The 19,126-nt window shown below is 43.0% G+C and overlaps 1 protein-coding gene across 3 annotated transcripts; it reads right to left on the minus strand.

The window, feature by feature from the left end:
• Positions 1–13,614: 13,614 nt before the first annotated feature.
• Positions 13,615–17,889, minus strand: DDIT4L (DNA damage inducible transcript 4 like). 3 transcript variants are annotated; one of them, XM_084626054.1, is made up of 3 exons: positions 17,808–17,889; positions 17,186–17,323; positions 13,615–16,188 (listed from the first exon to the last, which is right to left on the minus strand). In XM_084626054.1, exons 1-3 carry the CDS (start codon positions 17,884–17,886, stop codon positions 15,701–15,703), a joined length of 705 nt encoding a protein of 234 aa, XP_084482180.1. In that variant the 5' UTR covers positions 17,887–17,889; the 3' UTR covers positions 13,615–15,700. The 3 variants fall into 3 exon arrangements, with proteins under 3 accessions (XP_084482180.1, XP_084482181.1, XP_084482182.1); XM_084626055.1 differs by lacking the exon at positions 17,808–17,889 and adding an exon at positions 17,703–17,801; XM_084626056.1 differs by lacking the exon at positions 17,808–17,889 and adding an exon at positions 17,606–17,801.
• Between the last annotated feature and the right edge of the window lie 1,237 nt (positions 17,890–19,126).

Below are 19,126 nucleotides of genomic sequence, written 5' to 3' on the forward strand. Positions count from 1 at the left end.
AGTCTTCATTGTGACTACTTTGGAAGAGTGTCTGGACTTAATGCTGAAAGCCATTAAAAAATGAGAGTTTACTCAGTCAAAAGACTGTCAACCCATTTTGCAGAATGCTATTTATTTATTTGTGGCTTGCTTGGTAATGCTGTTAACTTAAAAAAAAAACCCACCTGGATTTCAAAGATATGAGTCATCCAGCACAATGCTACCTTATTCTCATTTATTTTCCAGAATGCCTGTCCACTGCCTTGTAACTCACACTCCATAGGACCTTTATTAAATATTTCCAAGCCAAGTGTGAGTGTTTCTGCACAAATCTACTTTTAAAATGGTAAGAGGGACTGGATCACAGATGCTGCCAAGCAAGAGCTGAGTCCAGCAAATACCAGTTTGAAATTGTATGCCAGACGAATTTCACCCTAGTGCCCCAGTTCCACAAAGCATTTAAGCACCTGCTTACGTGCTCTGTTAAATAAGGATGGGCTGTTGAAACAGGGCCTGATGTCTGACTAGCATCTTTATTTCATTTGCTCATAAGCTTCTTGCAAAAATAAAAGGAACAACTGTACTATACCCTTTTCAGAAGAATAAATGAGGCAGACATTTTTTTCCCAATGTGAGGGGGAACGATGATGCTAACCTGTTTTCTTCCTGAAGTTCTGCTTGCTAGGTATGATTTAGAACGTTTCTTTTTTCGAATGGATGGAAAACTGAAAAGTCTAATGAATGAAAGGCTATTGTAATAACTACATCTAAAAATCGCAGGGTAAATCACAGCAGATTGGGTTTTTTGAATCATATAAAAATTGGTCTCCTTTGAAGCTCCATGATCCAAGGAATGAACCTTTGTTGAGCTTGAGAGATCTTCAGGATCTACTGCCCCCTGTCCAAACAGTTTTTAATGCTGTAGAAATTTAGGGCCAGATCCACCGCTGCTGTAAATTGGCACCGCTTCACTGAAGTTAGTGGAGTTACCCCAGTTTACACCAACTGAGGATCTGGCATTTAAATTTTATCAAACACAATCTGAAATGTTTGCTTTGGTGGAGTTTTATCGACTTTAAACAAAATTTGTAGCCCTCATTATGATTTTTAATTGCATATGTTTTGCTACATCACATATGGTTAATTATGAAATTGCTTGAATTAAGGGAAAATCTGAGCTTCAGTGGGGATTCTGAAACATAATTATGAGACAACCACCACACAACTTGGAATTCAGACAGCACACTCTATGCTTCCACTGGTTATTTTAAGTGTCATATATAAGCACTTCTTGAGTGATCTGGGTACTCAGACCTTCTGCTTCACTATTCTTCTGAGCAGCAAATGATTTAAGGATGGAGAAGCCCTTAATGAATGCTAAATGTGAACCCTCTGCTTTCGCCAGTCTCCAGGAAGAAGAATTGTGCCATATTTATAGATAATCCCAGCTATTAAATACTTTCATTAAATGGAGCCAAGTTTATTAAAGTGCTAAGGACACAAGCCATGCAGTGTGTCTTTCCAAAAGATTAAACAGTTGGCTGTGGCTATCACCCTGGCTCTTCAGAAGCCCCTTTTCTAAGACACTCCTGTAAGCAGGATAGGTCTGTGGCCCATCATCTGCCAGTCTCAGAGATCAGCTGTTTGCTGTGACCATGAACACGGAAATAAAGCAACTGAGGAGAGATTTGAACCTAGGTAGAAAACCTAAGATTTGTCGTAAACTATCCATGATACACATTTCTACAATTCCAGAGTCAAAGATTTTACAGAATGCAAGGGGGCTTGCTTTCAGACTATTCCATGGATGTGCAATTTATACCATTGAACATCTTGGGTAAACACTGCCTCATGACAAAACTGTGCCAGCAAAGTAAAAATGTACGTATAATTGCTGTGTCATGAAAAGATTCGCAAAAAGCATACTGAAAATGTGCAGGTGAAATTGTAATGCCTGAGCTCTTGGGCTTGATCCTGTGTGTTATCGAGGGCCCCCAGGTCAATCATCACTCTGATCCTGGAAGCTGAGTGAGCTCAGCATTTAACAGGAGGGGCTCCGCACCTCACAAGATCAAGCCCTGTATTTGTGGAAAGGGAAGAGCATTGGCATAATCTGGCTTCCTCACAGAGTTCATTTATAATCATATTGATTTCCAATCAAGTTAATACTTCCTACAAGTGTCTAGTAGCTCTTACAAGGTCTTCAGATATGAGAAACAATGTTTCATTTGCACAAAACTATGAGACAGACAAATACTGGTTAAGCATTATCTTCTTTTCCACCACTCACCAATATCAAGGCCTTCTGGAAATGTACTAATAGCCACATACAAGGACCAATAAAGATTGCTCACAAATTTAGTTCATGCTTTTTTAGGATCAAAATCTTTGTAATTTGACATGCTATTAAAATGATTAGTAAGGCCCTACCAAATGAAAAATGCGTCACAGACGGTGAAATCTGGTCTTTTACCCTACACTGTACCGATTTCATAGGGGACACCAGAGTTTCTCAAATTGAGGGTCCTGACCCAAAGGGAGTTGCAGGGGGGGAGGGAGGGTCCACAAGGCTATTTTAGGGGGATCACAGTATTGCCACCGTCACTTCTGTGCTGCCTTCAGAGCTAGGTGACCGGAGAGGGGTGGCTGTTGGCCGGGCGCCCAGCTCTGAAGGCAGTGTCCTGCCAGTAGCAGCACAGAAGTAAGGGTGGCAATACCATACTATGCCGTCCTTCCTTCTGCTAATGGCGGCTCTGCCTTCAGAGCTGAGCTCCCGGCCAGCAGCCGCCGCTTTCCAGCTGCCCAGCTCTGAAGGCAGAGCCACTGCCTGCAGCAGCACAGAAGTAAGGATAGCAGTACTGCAACCCGCCCCGACAATAACTTTGTGATGTCCCCGCCCAACTCCTTTTTGGGTCAGGACCCCTACAATTACATCACCAGGAAATTTTAGATTTAAATAGCTGAAATCATGAAATTTACTAAATTTTAAAAATCTGATGACTGTGAAATTGACCAAAATGGATGGTGAATTTGGTAGGGCCCTGATGACTAGGATACAAGGCTCCACCCATTTTTAGGATGGCTGGGTTTGCAGCACAGAATCTGGTTTTCAACTCAATGTTGCAGTCAACAAATGTACATTGGGAACTCACTCATCCTCCTAACTGTGTAGAGTGGCTCTAATTGTTGTGTAAGGTGGTTGCAGAATCGAAAAGTCACCCTCCAGACTGGAATGCTCTGTGACCACTCAGCTGAACAGAAAGCTCCAGGCTCCCACTAACAACAAGCTCTGATTTCTCATGTGTCAGATGTATATAAAATAAAATAATTTCATTGTTCTCCTCACTGCAGTGAGAACAACATATTCACAACCTGTCAGTAATGGAGTTCTTCAAATCAGCACACAACAGCTCTCTGACAAAATTCAAGATACAGACCAAAATTATCCTATTTCTCATATGATGATGGAGTCTTTGACACCAGTGGTTTTTTCATATTCTGTTAGAATGGCAACATATTACCACCAAGTGTTCAGTAATGAACCCTGGTTGAGCATGAAGACCTTTCAAATTCCTGATTATCAGCACCCATAAATTATAAAAAGCACATGCCCTTGTTGTCCTTAGATTCATTTATAAAATGAGAATGCATTGGCAAATATTCTGACACCCAAGAATATCTTCTTGTCTCTACCATAAATGGATAATTTAGATTGTACATAAACCTGTGTTTTCAGAAGTACCTTATTCTTCTGTCCTGGGGCTGGACAATGCTCATATGAAAATCACAACTGCTGCTATGATATTTAAGTTACCTGGCCAAATATCAAGGACATGGTGCAGGTGGAGAGTGAAACGACATCTATCCACCATGACATCCAGCAACATGCCTGCTGGAAGGTCATTAGATGCTTTCTTGATCTAACTTGCTGAGTCAAAACAATCATTGCAAAAAAGCGACGTAAACATTTGAACTAACTTGTGCCTGTGCTTGCAAGGGTGCACAGCAGATTGGAAGAAGAAAGGCAACAAAAAGCACAGGTTCTTCTCAGTCTTTCCATTCCCAGCCTATAAGATCTAGTACTGGCCTTTGAAACCTCTTACGGGGCGAGAGGGGTGGGCCATAATCCTGCAACTCCACACTGCCCAGCAGAATTGGCCCAAGAGAGGAAACCACACAGTGCACCATGTGACAAGAGACAGTACATCCTCCACGAGGAGCTGCTGGAAACAGCAGCTCTTTGTATCCCGTCCCTTCTTGGCCACAGTCTAGCTCTTTACGAGCACCTGAGAGTATGTCACGCCACTGACTTACCTGTTTTCGGTAATACCTCTAGAATAACCATACCTGTGAGAATCTGCAGGGTTAGAATCTGGGTCCGCTGATCCCTGGGTGACTGCCACATTCACACCACCTCTCAACAGCTCTGGCACAGCAGCAATCGATGGACTGTGGGCTCAGGCACCACAGAATGTGCCACCCACAAAGGGCCTGCTTGGCAGCACTCCCGGGGTCCCCGATTGGTCCAGTGCACTACTTAAGCCTGGTAGGAAGTTACACCAGGAAGTTATCTGTATAACTCGGCAGATCCCCAGCTGACTGCTACAGTAGGCCCTACTCCTTCGCCTTGCTACTGGCTCCTGGCTTCTGATTCCAGGTCTGGTTCTTGGCCTCCAACTCTGGCTCCATCTGCTCCGCCTGACAATAGCTCTCAAATGGGACATCACTCATTTTAGTGCCTAAGTCCCCTTCACTTTTCTTGTTGACAGTTATTTACATCATTAATAAAGACCCATGAAATTGTGATTATAAAGTTCTTTACACTAAATGAATGAATCCCACAGAATATTGAGTTTCCCACATGAATAACTCGTTTGTGTCATTCGGTTTGGGTCTTTGTCCCACATTTCCGCCACATTTGGGCCTTGGCAGATTGAGAGGTATGAGAATGACATGGGTCATGCAGGAGATAGCATAGTATAAGCCAGTATAAGAATATGCATAAGACAGACCTTGGTTTTTCCACCCAAAACTCAGGGCCTGAGCCAAAGCCCATTGAAATTAATCTTTCCTGCTTTGGAGCAGTCCCTCAGAGAGGCAAATGTACCCTGACAGTGGCAGCAAAAAGGGAGATGTAGAAAGCAGACAGAGAGGAGGAAACTGGTGCCAAGGTACCCTGGTGCTTGGGCCCTACATGTGCCATATTTAGTTAATTAGTTTCAGAATGTTCAAAGGTCCGCATCAGTGTAGCATGTGAGCACCTCACAGACATCTGTGCAGTTGGCATGAATTAAATCGATAGAGTGGCAACTGATTGAATAGAAGAAACTGGAACTCAAGCAGCTCAGTCAAATGGTATTCTGGTTATGTACAACTTTAGTGAAGGGGGACTCAGGGTCATCTGCACACACAATGCCAATTAAAATCAATGGAAATTGCAGGATTTCAGAACTTCTGAAAATTGGCATATAGAATGTGGCATACAGAATAAGCACCTTGAGAAGTACGGATGAAAGGATATTATTATAATATAGTGGAGTCAATAAGATAAACTTCTGCAGGGTAGCACAGTATGGAGACATGGATATTTTTCAAAAGGACTTAAGGGACTCAGGTGCCCAAATCCCCTTGAAATTCAAGAAGAGTTGGGCTTTTTGAAAACCCCCAAGTGCATTAGAAGCATTTTGGTGTGACTATTGTGTCTTTTGTAGCATTTGTACAGCACCTCTTTCAATGGAGGCCCGATCCTGAATGGGATCCTTAGGCACTGTTATAAAACAAACAAAACAATAATAATTCAATTTACTTTCTAGGTATTTTTAATGCATTGTATCTATTTACCAGCTAATGCATTTGTGGGTAGCTATCCCAAAGTGCAACTTGCTGCAGTGTGTTTTCAGAAGTTTTTGCAATGCCTCATGGAACCAAAACATTGCCACAGGGGAGAATGGGAACATTGCGTCAGCATCCCATAATGCACTGTGCTCAACGGCAAATAATCCAGTGGTTTTTGCACCTTAAAACCACCGCACATACACCATAACCCCAGAAGCATGGAGCCTGCTCAGTTGTGCACGCTTCCTGTGAGCATCTCAAACACCTCGCTCCTTCTCCTGCAGTATTTCCAGAGCCGAAGCAGGGACCTCTGCGCAGAACATAGTGATGTCCTGCAAACAGCCCTGCAGCAAGCCATTGAAAAAAATAATTCGCAGTTGCTGCTGGCCATCACAGAGCAGCTGCACTCTGTTGAGCACCGTTTCTGGTCCCGTGAAACAAGCACGGACTGGTGAGACTGCATCGTTTTGCAGGTATGGGATGATGAGTAGTGGCTGCAGAACTTTTGAATGCAGAAGGTCACCTTCCAGGAACTTTGTGCAAAGCTTTCTCCTGCCCTGCAATTTAGCAGGACAAAAACGAGAGCGGCTCTGACATTAGAGAAGTGAGCAGTGATTGCTATTTGGAAGCTTGCAACACCAGGCAGTTACCAGTCAGTGGGGAATCAATTTGGAGTGGGTAAATTGGCTCCAGGGTTAAAATTATTTCCTGGCTCTTGGGGAGAATGGATCCACCGCTCACCTTCTCCCATACTTTTCCTCCTGTGCCTCATCCACCATATCATCCTCCTTGTTGTCCCTAGACTCACACACCTGTGCGGTGTCCACGTTGCTTGTGGCGATGCTGGTAGAGTCACCCCCGAGAATCACATGCAGCTCGTTGTAGAATCGGCATGCGTGGAGTTCAGCACCAGAACAATTGTTCGCCTCCCTTGCCTTCTGGTAAGCTTGGTGAAGTTCTTTTATTTTCACACAGCACTGCTATGTGTCCCTCGTGTAGCCCTTCTCCCCCATTCCACGAGTGATCTTTGCATAGATGTCACTGTTTCTTCTTCTGGGTCGGAGCTCTGCCTGCACAGACTCTTCTCCCCACACAGCGATGAAATCCATCACCTCATGTGCAGACCAGGCTGGAGCACGTTTGGGGTGATCAGCTGTGCTCAAGCTGGCATGCTCCCAATGCTGATCAAACAGGAAATGGGAAATCAAAAATTCCCAGGGCTTTAGCAGGGGAGGGGCTGTTTCCTGTGTACCTGGCTGCAGCGCAGCAGAGTGGAGATTGATCTCCAGAGGGGTCACAGATGAACATTGTGGGACGCCACCTGGAGGCCAATTAAGTCAATTTACACAATCTGTGTCTGCACTACCTCGCAGTCGACCCATGGAAATCGAATTAAGCGCTACACCTCTCGTAGAGGTGGGTGACAGAAGTTGACATTAGAGGCGACTTAGTTCGGTGTAAAGGACCAGATAGTGTAGACACATACTTAAGGCGGCTTCCTTTGACCTAACTTTTTAGTGTAGACCAGGTCTGAGACTCAGAACCCACCTGAGGTAGATTTAAATACCCAGGGCAGGCACAAATCAAGGGAACTGACAAAGTACTATTGTGACAACGTTAAAGGAAGAATCACTTTCTTCTAACACCCAACAACGGAGTGTTCTGTATTGTCCCTGAAGCCACTCTGTCTTCCTCCGCTTCTCTGTAAAGTTTCTACTTAGAACCTTCCCTGGATTCCTTGCTTGCCTGCCTTTCTGTTGCAGACACAAATGCTCAGGAATATGCTGTTAGACTGAGCAGAAAACGTTTCCTAGCTCAGCAACCATCTTTGAAGTATACTCATGAGTTTCAGAAATGTGGGTGTGAGAAAAATAAAAATGATCTAGGAAGAACAGCACAGACTGGCTTGCTCAGGTTGTGGGGAACAAGGGAAACAGAAAAATAGTCCAACAGTACAGATACTCCTGCTTCAGGTGGAATTCTTGGCCTGGGGGAACTGAATCTTGTCCTGGCATAGGAAGGAACTCTGCTCTCTAAATGATCTCTTCCATCTCTAATTAGTATGATCCTAATACTGACAGAATAGCATTCCCTGTCCTCATAAAGAATTGAAAAAAAAAGTGTTCAGCTCTTGGATGCTACATGGAGACATGCCAGACATTATGGCCACGTGCAGGACAGTCAAAGTTCTCTGCCAGTGTTCACAATGCAGCAAAGAACTTTTGTTCCATTGTGGAGGTTTGCCTGAGTAAGGAGGGAGATTTGGGCCAGTTTTCCCACAAAGTGATCCTGCTCCACTGTTGTGTTTTGTCATTGACTTGAAAGGGGACAGGATGAAGACCCAAATACTGTAAATGGATAAAATAACTATTTTATGTCTCTTTAAAAGTTAACACAGAACAATGGTTGCTTCTGGCAGGAGTGCCAGTAATGGTAATGAACAAATCATTGACTAAATGTCTGAAAGCAGTCAATGCCCTGCACACGAATGATTCTGGGAATTCTTTTAATGATCTACTGTGAAATGCCCCATGAATACAACAGATTATTCTTAAGCATCACAATGGCACATATAAACTTTCATACAGATTACTTTGCCTGTGTCCCTGGAGCAATTACCAACTGTATTTCTTTTGTTTGCAATTTGCCCTAATCACAATTTTTAATCTGGGGACAAAACAACTTTAACATGCTTCATCCAGAAAACTGGACTTTTTGTGTTTTGCCACCAGTCTTCCCTCCCCCTTGCATTTACTTAGTGACAAGGAAGAACATACATTTGTTTGGAAAGAAAGAGAAAGCAAGTAAGCAAGCCAGATCTCACAAAAATTCTAGATACATTATTTTGTTCAACAGCAGCGTAATAGTTCATATTAAACTTTCTGATAACATATTTTACAGATATTAACATTATTAACCCTCATCTTCAGACATCTGTTGGGCTGGACCTGCAATTCAAAACACTGGATTTGCCCTTAAAAGAAGGAGCACATCCCTGAAAGAGTTAATGGAGAAGAGGTATTTGTGTTAGCATTAGTTCATTATAGGTTTGTAATGCAGCGCAAGCAGCTGGCAGACGCAGTAAATGGAATGGTTGACGACATTCTTTTCAGGATAGACTGCCTTAGGCACCTAATTGTTAGAATACATGGAATCATGACTTCTACTTTTGGTTCAGCCACTGTCCCCACATGTGATTTTAGGCAGGTCATTTAGGACCCAATGCTATGAGGTGCTGGGCAGTCTTGACATCGTGACCTTTGAGGGTGCTCTGGAGGGACTAAACCCTCAACCTCTCTGAGCCTTAGTTTCCACATCCACAAAATGAGTGCAATGGCATTTAACCTACCTCACAGATGTGTTGTTGGATTTAATGTTGGGATGCTTTGAGATCACTGGATAAAAGCTACTGTAGGAAACCAAACTATGGAATGGCCCATGGTGTTTGGATCACACCCTATCATATATTATACTAACAAAACTAAAATGTATCTCAAAGAAATCAAAAGCTCTTTACAAACTATGCATGTAAAGCACCTCTGAAATGCAGCTACCTCTGGGAGATAGACAGCTACCAGGTGGACAACTAGTGCAGTGTGCAACAAAATACTTTGGGAAGTCAAAAGAAAAAAAAAGCGTAATGGGAGCTTTAACGTCCATATAGAGGGATGCTGTAGCTCCAGAGATTTCCAGACTTGAGCCTCAGGCCCACAGATTCTCTCCTCTAAAGTGGACTAGCGATCTGGAATAGTTCTTTTGCATCAGAAAGTGGGGGAAGCATGTCAAAAATAACTAACCAGTAATGAGTGCTAGGCATGAGCATACCATGTTGCAGTGGTATAGAAGAGAGAACCATGAAATAAAACTAAGTAGTTATGGCACCACACTATGAATGAGACAACACTCGTACCTTAAGTGATACCTTTTCTAGTGAAGGAACACTGAAGCTGCCATATTGGAACTAGTCATCGGTCTGAATGAATAATAAGTTCTGGATGAATAATAATAAGAAAATGCCAAGCTCCCCGAAGAGATGCCAGCGCCTGACATGGCCTGAAAGATGTTATTACAAGAACTGCTCAGCCTACCCTTTTGTGGCAGTGTGAGGGAGATTACATTTAGAGGAGGCTCACCTGTGAACATACAGAGATGGGTGTACAGGGAATCATGAAGGTAAGGAGCATCCTCTCTTTTAGCAAACAGAGCCATATCTCCATTGCCCATTAAAGAGGAACAGTAGAGCTGTTTGCCATCCTGAGTGAAGGTGTGTTGAGGCATGAAGAAAAAGGGTGCGCGCGCGTGTGTGTGGTGGGAGGGCAGGGAATATGATCTGGGGCTTTGGAGATTTCTCTTTGGATGGAGAACAGAAACTGCCAGCAATGATAGTCGCCTTGGAGTAGAACAAAACCCATACTGTACATGCAGCTGCTGCAGTTCTCTTTTCTTTTGTAACTTGTCCAACACAACGCTATTAGCCTCAGTTAGAAGGTTGCTGATGCCAACAGGAAAAAGAGACACGCGCTTCTCTCAGACCAACCTTTCTTTAAAAAGGTCCACCAGTGACAGGCGCACTGGACTCCTTGCCTGAAAGGCAATGTCCTACTAAAAACAGCCTGCTCTTTACAACAGCCCTTTAAACAGGATGGTGGGAGAAATCCAATCCAGGATTATAAAGTAAGCAATCTTATGCTGCAGCCAGAAACAAAATTATAACATGGGCACCAGGAGACAGTGAGTAAATAGGTTGCATCTTTTGTTTCTTTCTCCACTGCTGGCTCACTGCAGCAAAGCCTGCAGTCCTTACAGATTAGTAAATAAAAAAAAAAAAAAAGCAAGCATCTGGGAGGTTGTTGCCAAAAAGTGCTTTATGTACTCTGTATTTTTAAAAGAAATCAATCAGCCTACTCTTTATTCATACTTAGCACTAGCCCCAATACATATTTCTGCCGTGCTACATAGCTAAATAAGAGCCTTTGTGTGCATGGGGGGTGGGGAGGGGGACGAGGATGATGGATTGCAATTTGTCAATGTCTTTCTATACTGGTGGTTGAAACTTACGCCTCTCAGTGCTTAGTGGTTCCTAGTGATTGATGGGATTGTTTACTACTTTTCCCTTTGGTCTGAAGGATCCTGAGTGGGTTTTCTGCCAGCACATGCGAAGGGGTTGGCTTAGTCCCAGGGCAAAAAGCTCTGCAGCCCAAGTTTTGTTTACACCACTGTAACCCTGGGGCATTTAGGGAGTTTAATAACTTTCAAACAGATACATTTCTGTTAGCAGGAAACAGAACACTGAAGCCACAGCCAGGTTTATTAAAACCTGTACTGTGTGTACAAACTATAAAATGGACCACCTTATTGAAAAAAAGTTTTGAAAATAGAAATGTTTCCATCCATCAGATTCCTGTTTGCACAGTTGTATTTGCTGAGTGATGTAAAAAAAAATGCACGACTAATCTCACAGTATTAATAACCCAGTTACTGCTAGAGGACAAACATTACATGGAACAAACTGGAAAGGGTAATAAACCTGGATGCAGCAAGTCTCTACACATTGCTCGCCCACTGATATAACAAAGGAAATAGCATAGGAATGCACATTGATAATTGTGCACACACGCACACACACACACAGGTAACATTCTCATTATTGGATAAGGGTTGTAGTGTTTGGCTTAATTGCAAACTTTGGCTGTCACACAAAAGGAAACTTCCGGGCACCATCACATGCAGCAGCTGTAACCTGGCCATAGCCTGAGTTAAGGCAAATGTTAAAGAAAATGGTTCCATTCTTTGAGCCATGTGACTTAACTCAAACAGTGTGGTTTTGGATGCTTGACAAGGTCTGAAACCTCTGCTGTATTTTTTTTTTTAAAATAAAGTGTATCATATAGTGGTCAAGCAAAGGGAGATAGTTCCCTTATCTCTTCCTGAGGCTGGGAAATAAAGTCAAGGTAGAATTGAAGAATTAAAATGATTACTTAAATATTTATCATATCAAATGGTGGTTCATTCGTCTACCATCGAAGGTAAGCCAGGTCCAGTGAGAGACATGGGGAGTTGGTATAGCTATCTGGGCCCAGGATATGAGAGAGAGATGATGGGGGAGGTAATATCTTTTATTGGACCAACTTCTGTTGGTGAAAACTTGTCTTTCAAGCTAAAGAAGAGCTTGGTGTAAGTTCAAAAGCTTGTTAGACCAACTTCCTCTGGTGAAAGAGAAAAGATATTAACTTGCCTACCTTGTCTCTCTAGTATTATGGAGGGCGGTGAGAGGGTGGGAGAACAGAAGAAAAGGAAAGAGAACTGCCATCGACCATCACTAAGAGAAAGTTAACACCCTAATAAAGTAGGGCATGCAAGATCAGCAGCAATAATGCAGTCAGGCAAACTCTGGTTCAGCAGCTAAATCTGAAATATGTTTGATAGTTGTATAAACTATTTAACTGAATTATTTCTTATACAGGGCTACTGCCTCCAACATATACCCCTATAAGCAAAGAATTCTTGCTTCAGTACATTACAGTGAACAGACTCCCCACACTGCCCCAATACGAAGTGATACTTTAGTCCCCATGAACAGTGAAAGTTTTAAAAGGTAACCAGCATAATTAAAAGCAGTTCATCACAGTGGAATTTAGTCAAAATAGCAGGTTTAGGACCCTGCTCTATCAATCACCAGGTCCCATAAAGAAATTTAAAGTTTGCATCTAGTAATGCTACAGTCATACTCTCTAATGGATCCCCCTGTACTCATCTAGTCCAGCAGAGAGGAATCCATTATTTTAAAAAGACCCACATGTTTGTGAAAGATGGAGGACTGACTATGCTGGAGCTTCTCCCCTGAACAGGGTCAATGCTTCCAGCATTAGCTCCTCCCCACTCTAGAAGAGCCAGCTGATTTCCATGCCTATTCGATTCCTGGTCACTGAGACTTACCACCAGGGTGTCTGTTGCCAGGGTGGTTCGCTGAAGGCACCGATCATCTACAAACGGCTAGAACATACGTGGGAGCTGTATTTGTGGAGGACAGACAATATGTTTACTAGACAAGTTGGTAGGCTTCTTCCATTCTCACTGGCTCTAGTAAGATTCAAGGTAGTGCTTGCATAAAGAATCAAAAAAAAGTTTAACATGTCGACCTCATTTGAGTTTGAGCCATTATAAATAGTTATTTGTGTAGCTGATTAAGGAAGCATTTGATATTTATAGTAGTGGACATCACCACAAGCCAAGCTGGAAAGAGTACTGTATGCTATGTGCCAAGCGCAGAGAGCACAGGAAGGTGTTTTACATTGTATTGTAATGAATACTGAACCCCTCACTGAACCCACAACCCCTCAGACACTCATCCCTCCCTTCTAATGGAGCTCATCATCATTGTATGAAGGGTTAACACCCTTACTGCAGATTTCCTCTTGGCAAACAACATGCCTGCTGTTCTTGCAGTGGGGATCAGTGGTAGCCATTTTGGCCTCTGCAGCGAGGAAGGGAGATTAGTGGCAATTAAAGGAAAGACTGAGCACTGCCCAACCAGGTGCTGAATGAAAGTCAGGACAAACCACTTCAACATTCTTTCATTGTTTCCTTATATTCCCTGGTCTACCTCTGTCCACCTGTTGCTTATTTTATGCTGTACCACACAAGCTCTTTGGGACAGGAGCTGTGCAGCACTGACCACAATGGGGTTCCAGGCCATGACTGGAGCTCCTGGGAACTACCATAGTATGAATAACGTTGGAGAAGAATGATCTCACAGACAACCTAAATTTGAAAGTTAAAAATATAACTTTTATTGTCAGGATAGACAAACCCATTTTCTTGCACAGGAATCAGTTTCAAGAACAATGCCAGTAAATAATTGCTATTGTGAAGTTCAAAAGGCAAGCCAAAGAACAGTTCAGGGGCAGGGGGACCGAACATCTATACATCAGTGCAGAGAGCTCCAACAATACAAAGTGACACCATCATTTAAGGCATTGAAATTAAAAACATTAAAAGCAGTACAAGTGCAAAACAAGTCAGTTTACAATGGTCCAATTCTGATAAGTCAAAGGCTCAATAGCTGTGCGGTGCAGTAACTTCCAAATGTTAGAAGAGTGCAGTTCTGTAATCCACCTAAGCCGGTTACATTGTATACCAAATATGCAACTTGATGGAGAACACACACATTTCCCCCTCCTTCACCCACACACTTGCTAAGTGTCAAATTGTGCCACAAGTGCCTCATACATGTGGATATTACTTAGGTACTTGCAAGGTAAGTCTTCAAGAGAACTACTAGGAGCCAAGACACTTGATATGTGTCTGCCAAGGTGCTTTCCCCTCTATTATCTGTTGATAGTCATCTTCCGAGAAACTTAAGTGCCAGCAACCAAGACATGGTGGATCTTTCAGCTTCCCCCCCAGAAGAGTGGTACATAGCCAGAGAACTGTTACTGAGAAGCATGGCAGGGAAAATAGACTAAAAGATTAGGCAAGCCTTTTCCCCCCTCACCCCCATATTGCATAGTGTTGATATATGCTCCTGGCTGGATCTGAAAGACATTGCTTCAGTTACAGACAGTGACAGTCACTTTTTCAGTTCATGGTCTTTTGAAAATTCCTGTGTTTTATCTAAGCCAACTGGTCAGCTTGTTTGAGCATGGGGAGAGGAGTTAATTTTCAGCAGAAGTGGTGTGACATTGAAATGGAAGTCTCTAGGGAAGATGAGGGGGAAAGTCATTCGAGCAGCAACGTAAGCATCAGCTTGAACACTAGCTAAACTTTAGCTACCTTAGGGAATGAAGGGGGCAGGCTCATGAAAGGGAGACACTGCCAGGCTATTCTAGAACCAAAGTGGGGCCACTATGGTGGTATGGAGAACTGAAACCCCCACAAGGTATCCTCTGAAGAGTTTGAGCTACCATGCCAGAACAGAAAAATCCTGTAGACTTTGGAGAGGAGCTAGTGAGAACTAAAGTGTTTCTTGGTTCCACTTAGAGGAAGGGGTATGGCAAGGGAATAGTAGGATTCAGTTTTCTGCCCAGAAAAAGAGGGCATCTCTAAGTGCAGACATATTCCATTTTCAAAACTAAGCATGAGGTAGGCAAGTGTTTCCAAGACAATGATTTAGCATTTCTGCTTCAGAAGTTACCTTGCATTTAAATCCATCTTTGCTGCCCAAATTGCATTGGTTTTCCAGTTTTTAAAAGGAAAAATATTCAAACACAACTGACTTTTGTTTTGACGAGTCATTTGCCCCCTAACACTTCAAAAGTTTAAAAGTGCACATTGCTGAGATTGCAGTGCAAATTGGCATAGTCCTAAGATTGAGCAAATTATGTTTGCTATATAACCCGTAGGAAAAATTGTGAAATATTTACTTTTGCACCAGGTTGATCAGCCTGCTACCTTTTAAGAGGCAAGATCTATTTCTTCGTTCGGGCAGGGGAGTTTGACATCCACTATATTTAACTAGCTGAACAATACTTTAACAAGAGCTCTAGAGTTTTCTATGAAACCTTTTGGAACTATAAACCTATGCTGGTAGAGTTATTTCCATGGCATAAGAACTTTCTATAGAAAAATGGTCAGTAACAATTCCTAGGCTGACCGCAGGACAGGTCAACTAGATGCTAACCATAAGTTTCAAGTAAAACGTTAGCTTTGTTCCTGCCTTTTTTGCACACCCAGCAAAGGCAGGCAGTTAGCTGCACCGGGAATATCTTATGCCAGCCTGAAGGCTTACACATTGGGGTGTTTGCACAGCCCATACAGAGCACAATGGTTGCTGTGCATGAAATCAAACTGTAAAGCAAGGTACCTCTTAAAAATTCAGGATATCAAACTCCACTTAGACATTTTAGTTAGTGGCCACAGGCACAGTTTTAAACATGCAACAAGATTTCTAGCATTCTTCAATGACTGTCTCAATCAAGGAGTAAAGTTTTTTTTTAATAAGCCGAAACCCAGGACTCAGAATCAGAGTACGTTTGCTGCCAGACGCGAAACAAGCTCGGGTAAAGAAAAAGTCCCTGAAACTGGGCCATGAGCAACAGTCCTGCTTGAACACAAGTGTCAGTTCGAAAGTAGGAACAACACTGGGGTCATAGATAAGATTATCCAGTTTTTTACATACATTTCCAATTTCTAAATTGACATGGATAATGCAACCTCTCAAGCCACAGGGCTCAGTTGAAGAAAGCCGCAATACATCTTGAGCTATTCTCTTGGTTAGTTTTTCTGGTATCAGAACCTTTGAGCAGTGAAGTTTGGTCTGCTTTGATTTGGATAAGCAGTTCTCCAACATTTTAACTAAACTCTGACAGGTTCTCTCCTCAAACACCACCTCATTAAGGTTGGGTTCAGGCACAACGTAATCCCAGTAGTCAAAGTCTGCAGGGGAATTAAGACATGAGGAGGAAAAACACATAGTAACATACCAGTAACTGGCAAGAGGCAGACAACAAACCTAACTGTTAATTTTCCTGAAGTATTAAATAGCGATAGTCAGCAAGTCAGCATGAGCATACTACAGTGTCATTGTAGTGTGGTTTCTTACATGAATGAGAATTAAAACTATGTATATTTTATGTGTGCTGCAACAGCAGTCTGTGGTCACTTTAAGTAATTCAAACTACAGTTACACTTTTCTTGATTATGCTGGTTATTACTGTAAACTTAATGAAGTCATTCTCCACTAGGGAGAGGACTTCACAGCCGTTACTAATGTTTATTGCTGCAGGATGATAAAAAGCTAGCCCCTTGAAAACATGAAGTTAGTTTGCTTAAAGGAGAAGTGATAGCTTTACATTTGGTCATCTGCTTTCTAATGTGATCAGTCTTTAGTGTGGCAGGCTGCCAAGGGCTGTGATTGTTTAGTACATACATGGAATAAAGTAACTTGCTCATCCTAGTAAACTACTGAAAGCTGTGAAGTATACTGTAGTGCATGAGTAATATAACAGGTTTATATGCAGAGACAGTTAAACTGGTTCACTATAGGTGGCAATAACTAGACTTGTGAGTCAGGATAAGCCACTGCAATTCTTGAAAAATCTGATTTCCACTCATTCTGAAAAGTTTGTTAGGATCATCTTTGCAGCTACCTTATCTAGCCATAAAAATCATTTTAGTAACCCTAAAGTATTAGTCAGAGGTAGCTCTACAAAATTTTGCATCAGTTTCCCCCCCCCCCCCACCTCACTTGTGGTCATGTAATAATTCACAAGCATAACTTTTGCTCAGTTATCCCCCATTTATGAACTTCCCTGCACTAGCACATAATAAGTTATAACACCACTTGGGGATGGACCCCTCCTTCCCTTTTGCAGCCTTACTTTTTAAAGGGGGGGGGAGAGAAGGAGAGGTTGAGAAGGTCAAAGATACTCACCGCTTATGTTTGAGTGGTGAAAGCCTTGGTGTAGCAATTCTGAAATGCATGCAGTGCTTTTACTGCTTAAATTGCTAGCTGCAACCATTTTTAAAGTACACTCTAGCCTCCAACAGATCTTTACGCCCTCCTGGTTTACTGAAAGGGAAGCACATGTAGCATGCTTACAAACAAAGCAAGTTATTAAGAGACACTACAGCAGCATCAACTCATAGTAACTCTCAAGGAGGACCACTTGCCTGCTAAGAGAGGAAAAACGGAGTCTGGGAGCCTAGTTACTCATCCCCTTAAATGTTTTTTTCCCTTGGGTCAAATGAAAGCCTTCCCGCTTCCTACCGAAAGGAGGCACAGCTTTAAAGCAGATGAAGAACAAAGTTAATTCACCTATCAGTGGAATCAGCCCACATGATTTCATCTTACCTGCTAAAACTTCACAGAAGTACAAAATATTTACATTTAGGACAGCTGCTTTCCGTTTCAGTGACAGGAAGTACACAAACCCTGACCAAATACAAACCTACAGCGACGGTCTACCGCTGCTCTTCATGAGCAACCCCTCCCTCCCACGGATCAACCTGCCGCCAGGGCAGCGGCTGCTTATATGCACTTCTCATTCCCCCACCTGTCCGTGCACTCCCTCGCCCCACCCCGTTCACGTTCCCCAGGCAGCGTTCTGCTCTGCCAGCTCTTCCCCCTCTCATTGGCTGCTGTCCCAAGAGGCTCTGAGGGGAGCAGAGCGGGGGCGGGACTCATCTCGTCCCTCGTGCGAAGGAGGAGACGCTTGAGCAAGGAGGGGGAAGGAGAGGGTGAGGTCTAGCTCAGGATTGGTCAACGGCCGTGTCAAAAAGATCCGGGGGCTGGGAGCGCGGGAAGGCTGATCCCCTGACACATGTCACACTCGGCCCCTGTCATTTCGCTGAGCCCCACCACCCCAATAGTGTATTCTGCGGCCAAGCGCTTGTTTGGGGGTTTGTTTTTTGTTACGTAGAGCTTTTATTTCATTTGTTGTCCAGGGTGCTTTGGACACATTTATGTCGCTTTAAATTACTGGTTTGTGCACTCACACACATTTCCCCAGGGCCCGTGTGTCCCCTTCATTTCCTCTCCCATTCACCTCAGTTCTCTGTCATTGCAGAGGGGGACTCTTGAAGCATGTTTCTCCCGCAATGCAGAGGCGTTTTCAAGCTGCAGTTCACTGGGCTAATACTGTATTATTAACACAGCATGTTTTATTAATGCAGCAGCTGTTGTTTATGAATAAAGGGGTGGCGGCCGTATTACAGATGTACAATAATGCAAAAAAGGATACACAGAGCCCGGCGTTGATCTCCCATTGGAGTAAAACCAGCATAACTCTATTAACTTCCTCTGATTATTCCTAATTTACATCACTGTGAGATCAGGCTCAGGCCCACAGTATTACAATTAATAATAATATGCACTTCTCTTGTGCTTTCAAAGGGGGGATTTCAAAGTGTTGTACAATCATGAATGAATGTGGCATCAAACCTCCAATAAGCTTCACTTGGGCAGAACTGGGGTATTAATTCTCAAATCATGCCTGCAAGTTAGTTATTACGGGAGCTAAACCGGTCTATATACAGCTACTTGGTGTGCTGACTGATAAAAACTTGTATACCCATGGTTTGTACAGAAAATTACATCTCTGTGTGAGTGGATGGGGTGACTCCAGTTCATTTCTTTTGGAAGAGCTGCACCTCTAGTGTGTTCACTACAGCGCTGTAAATAGCTGCTGGTTCTTGGTAAGCACCTTAACATTACTCAATGTACTCTCAAAGAACAGGGAGCAAATTAGAAGCTGAGCCTGCAGGCTCTTGGTTGGTTGGAACGTAGGGGTGGGGGTGCTGTTCCATATGAATTGGCCACTTTTAGCACTTATAGTAATCCACAAGGAAGTTGAGAGCATATCTCCTCAAACAA

This window comes from Lepidochelys olivacea, assembly GCF_965140295.1.
Source record: "Lepidochelys olivacea isolate rLepOli2 genome assembly, chromosome: 4".
Taxonomy (NCBI): domain Eukaryota; kingdom Metazoa; phylum Chordata; order Testudines; family Cheloniidae; genus Lepidochelys; species Lepidochelys olivacea.

Excerpts from the sequence above, each read along its gene's own strand:
- DDIT4L (XM_084626054.1), bottom strand. The coding sequence starts at position 17,886 with ATGAGAGGGGGAAGAGCTGGCAGAGCAGAACGCTGCCTGGGGAACGTG. Across the intron at positions 17,324-17,807 it reads GCGAGGGAGTGCACGGACAG|TAAACCAGGAGGGCGTAAAG; the intron begins GTGGGGGAATGA and ends CTTCCCTTTCAG. Across the intron at positions 16,189-17,185 it reads TCACCACTCAAACATAAGCG|ACTTTGACTACTGGGATTAC; the intron begins GTGAGTATCTTT and ends ATTCCCCTGCAG.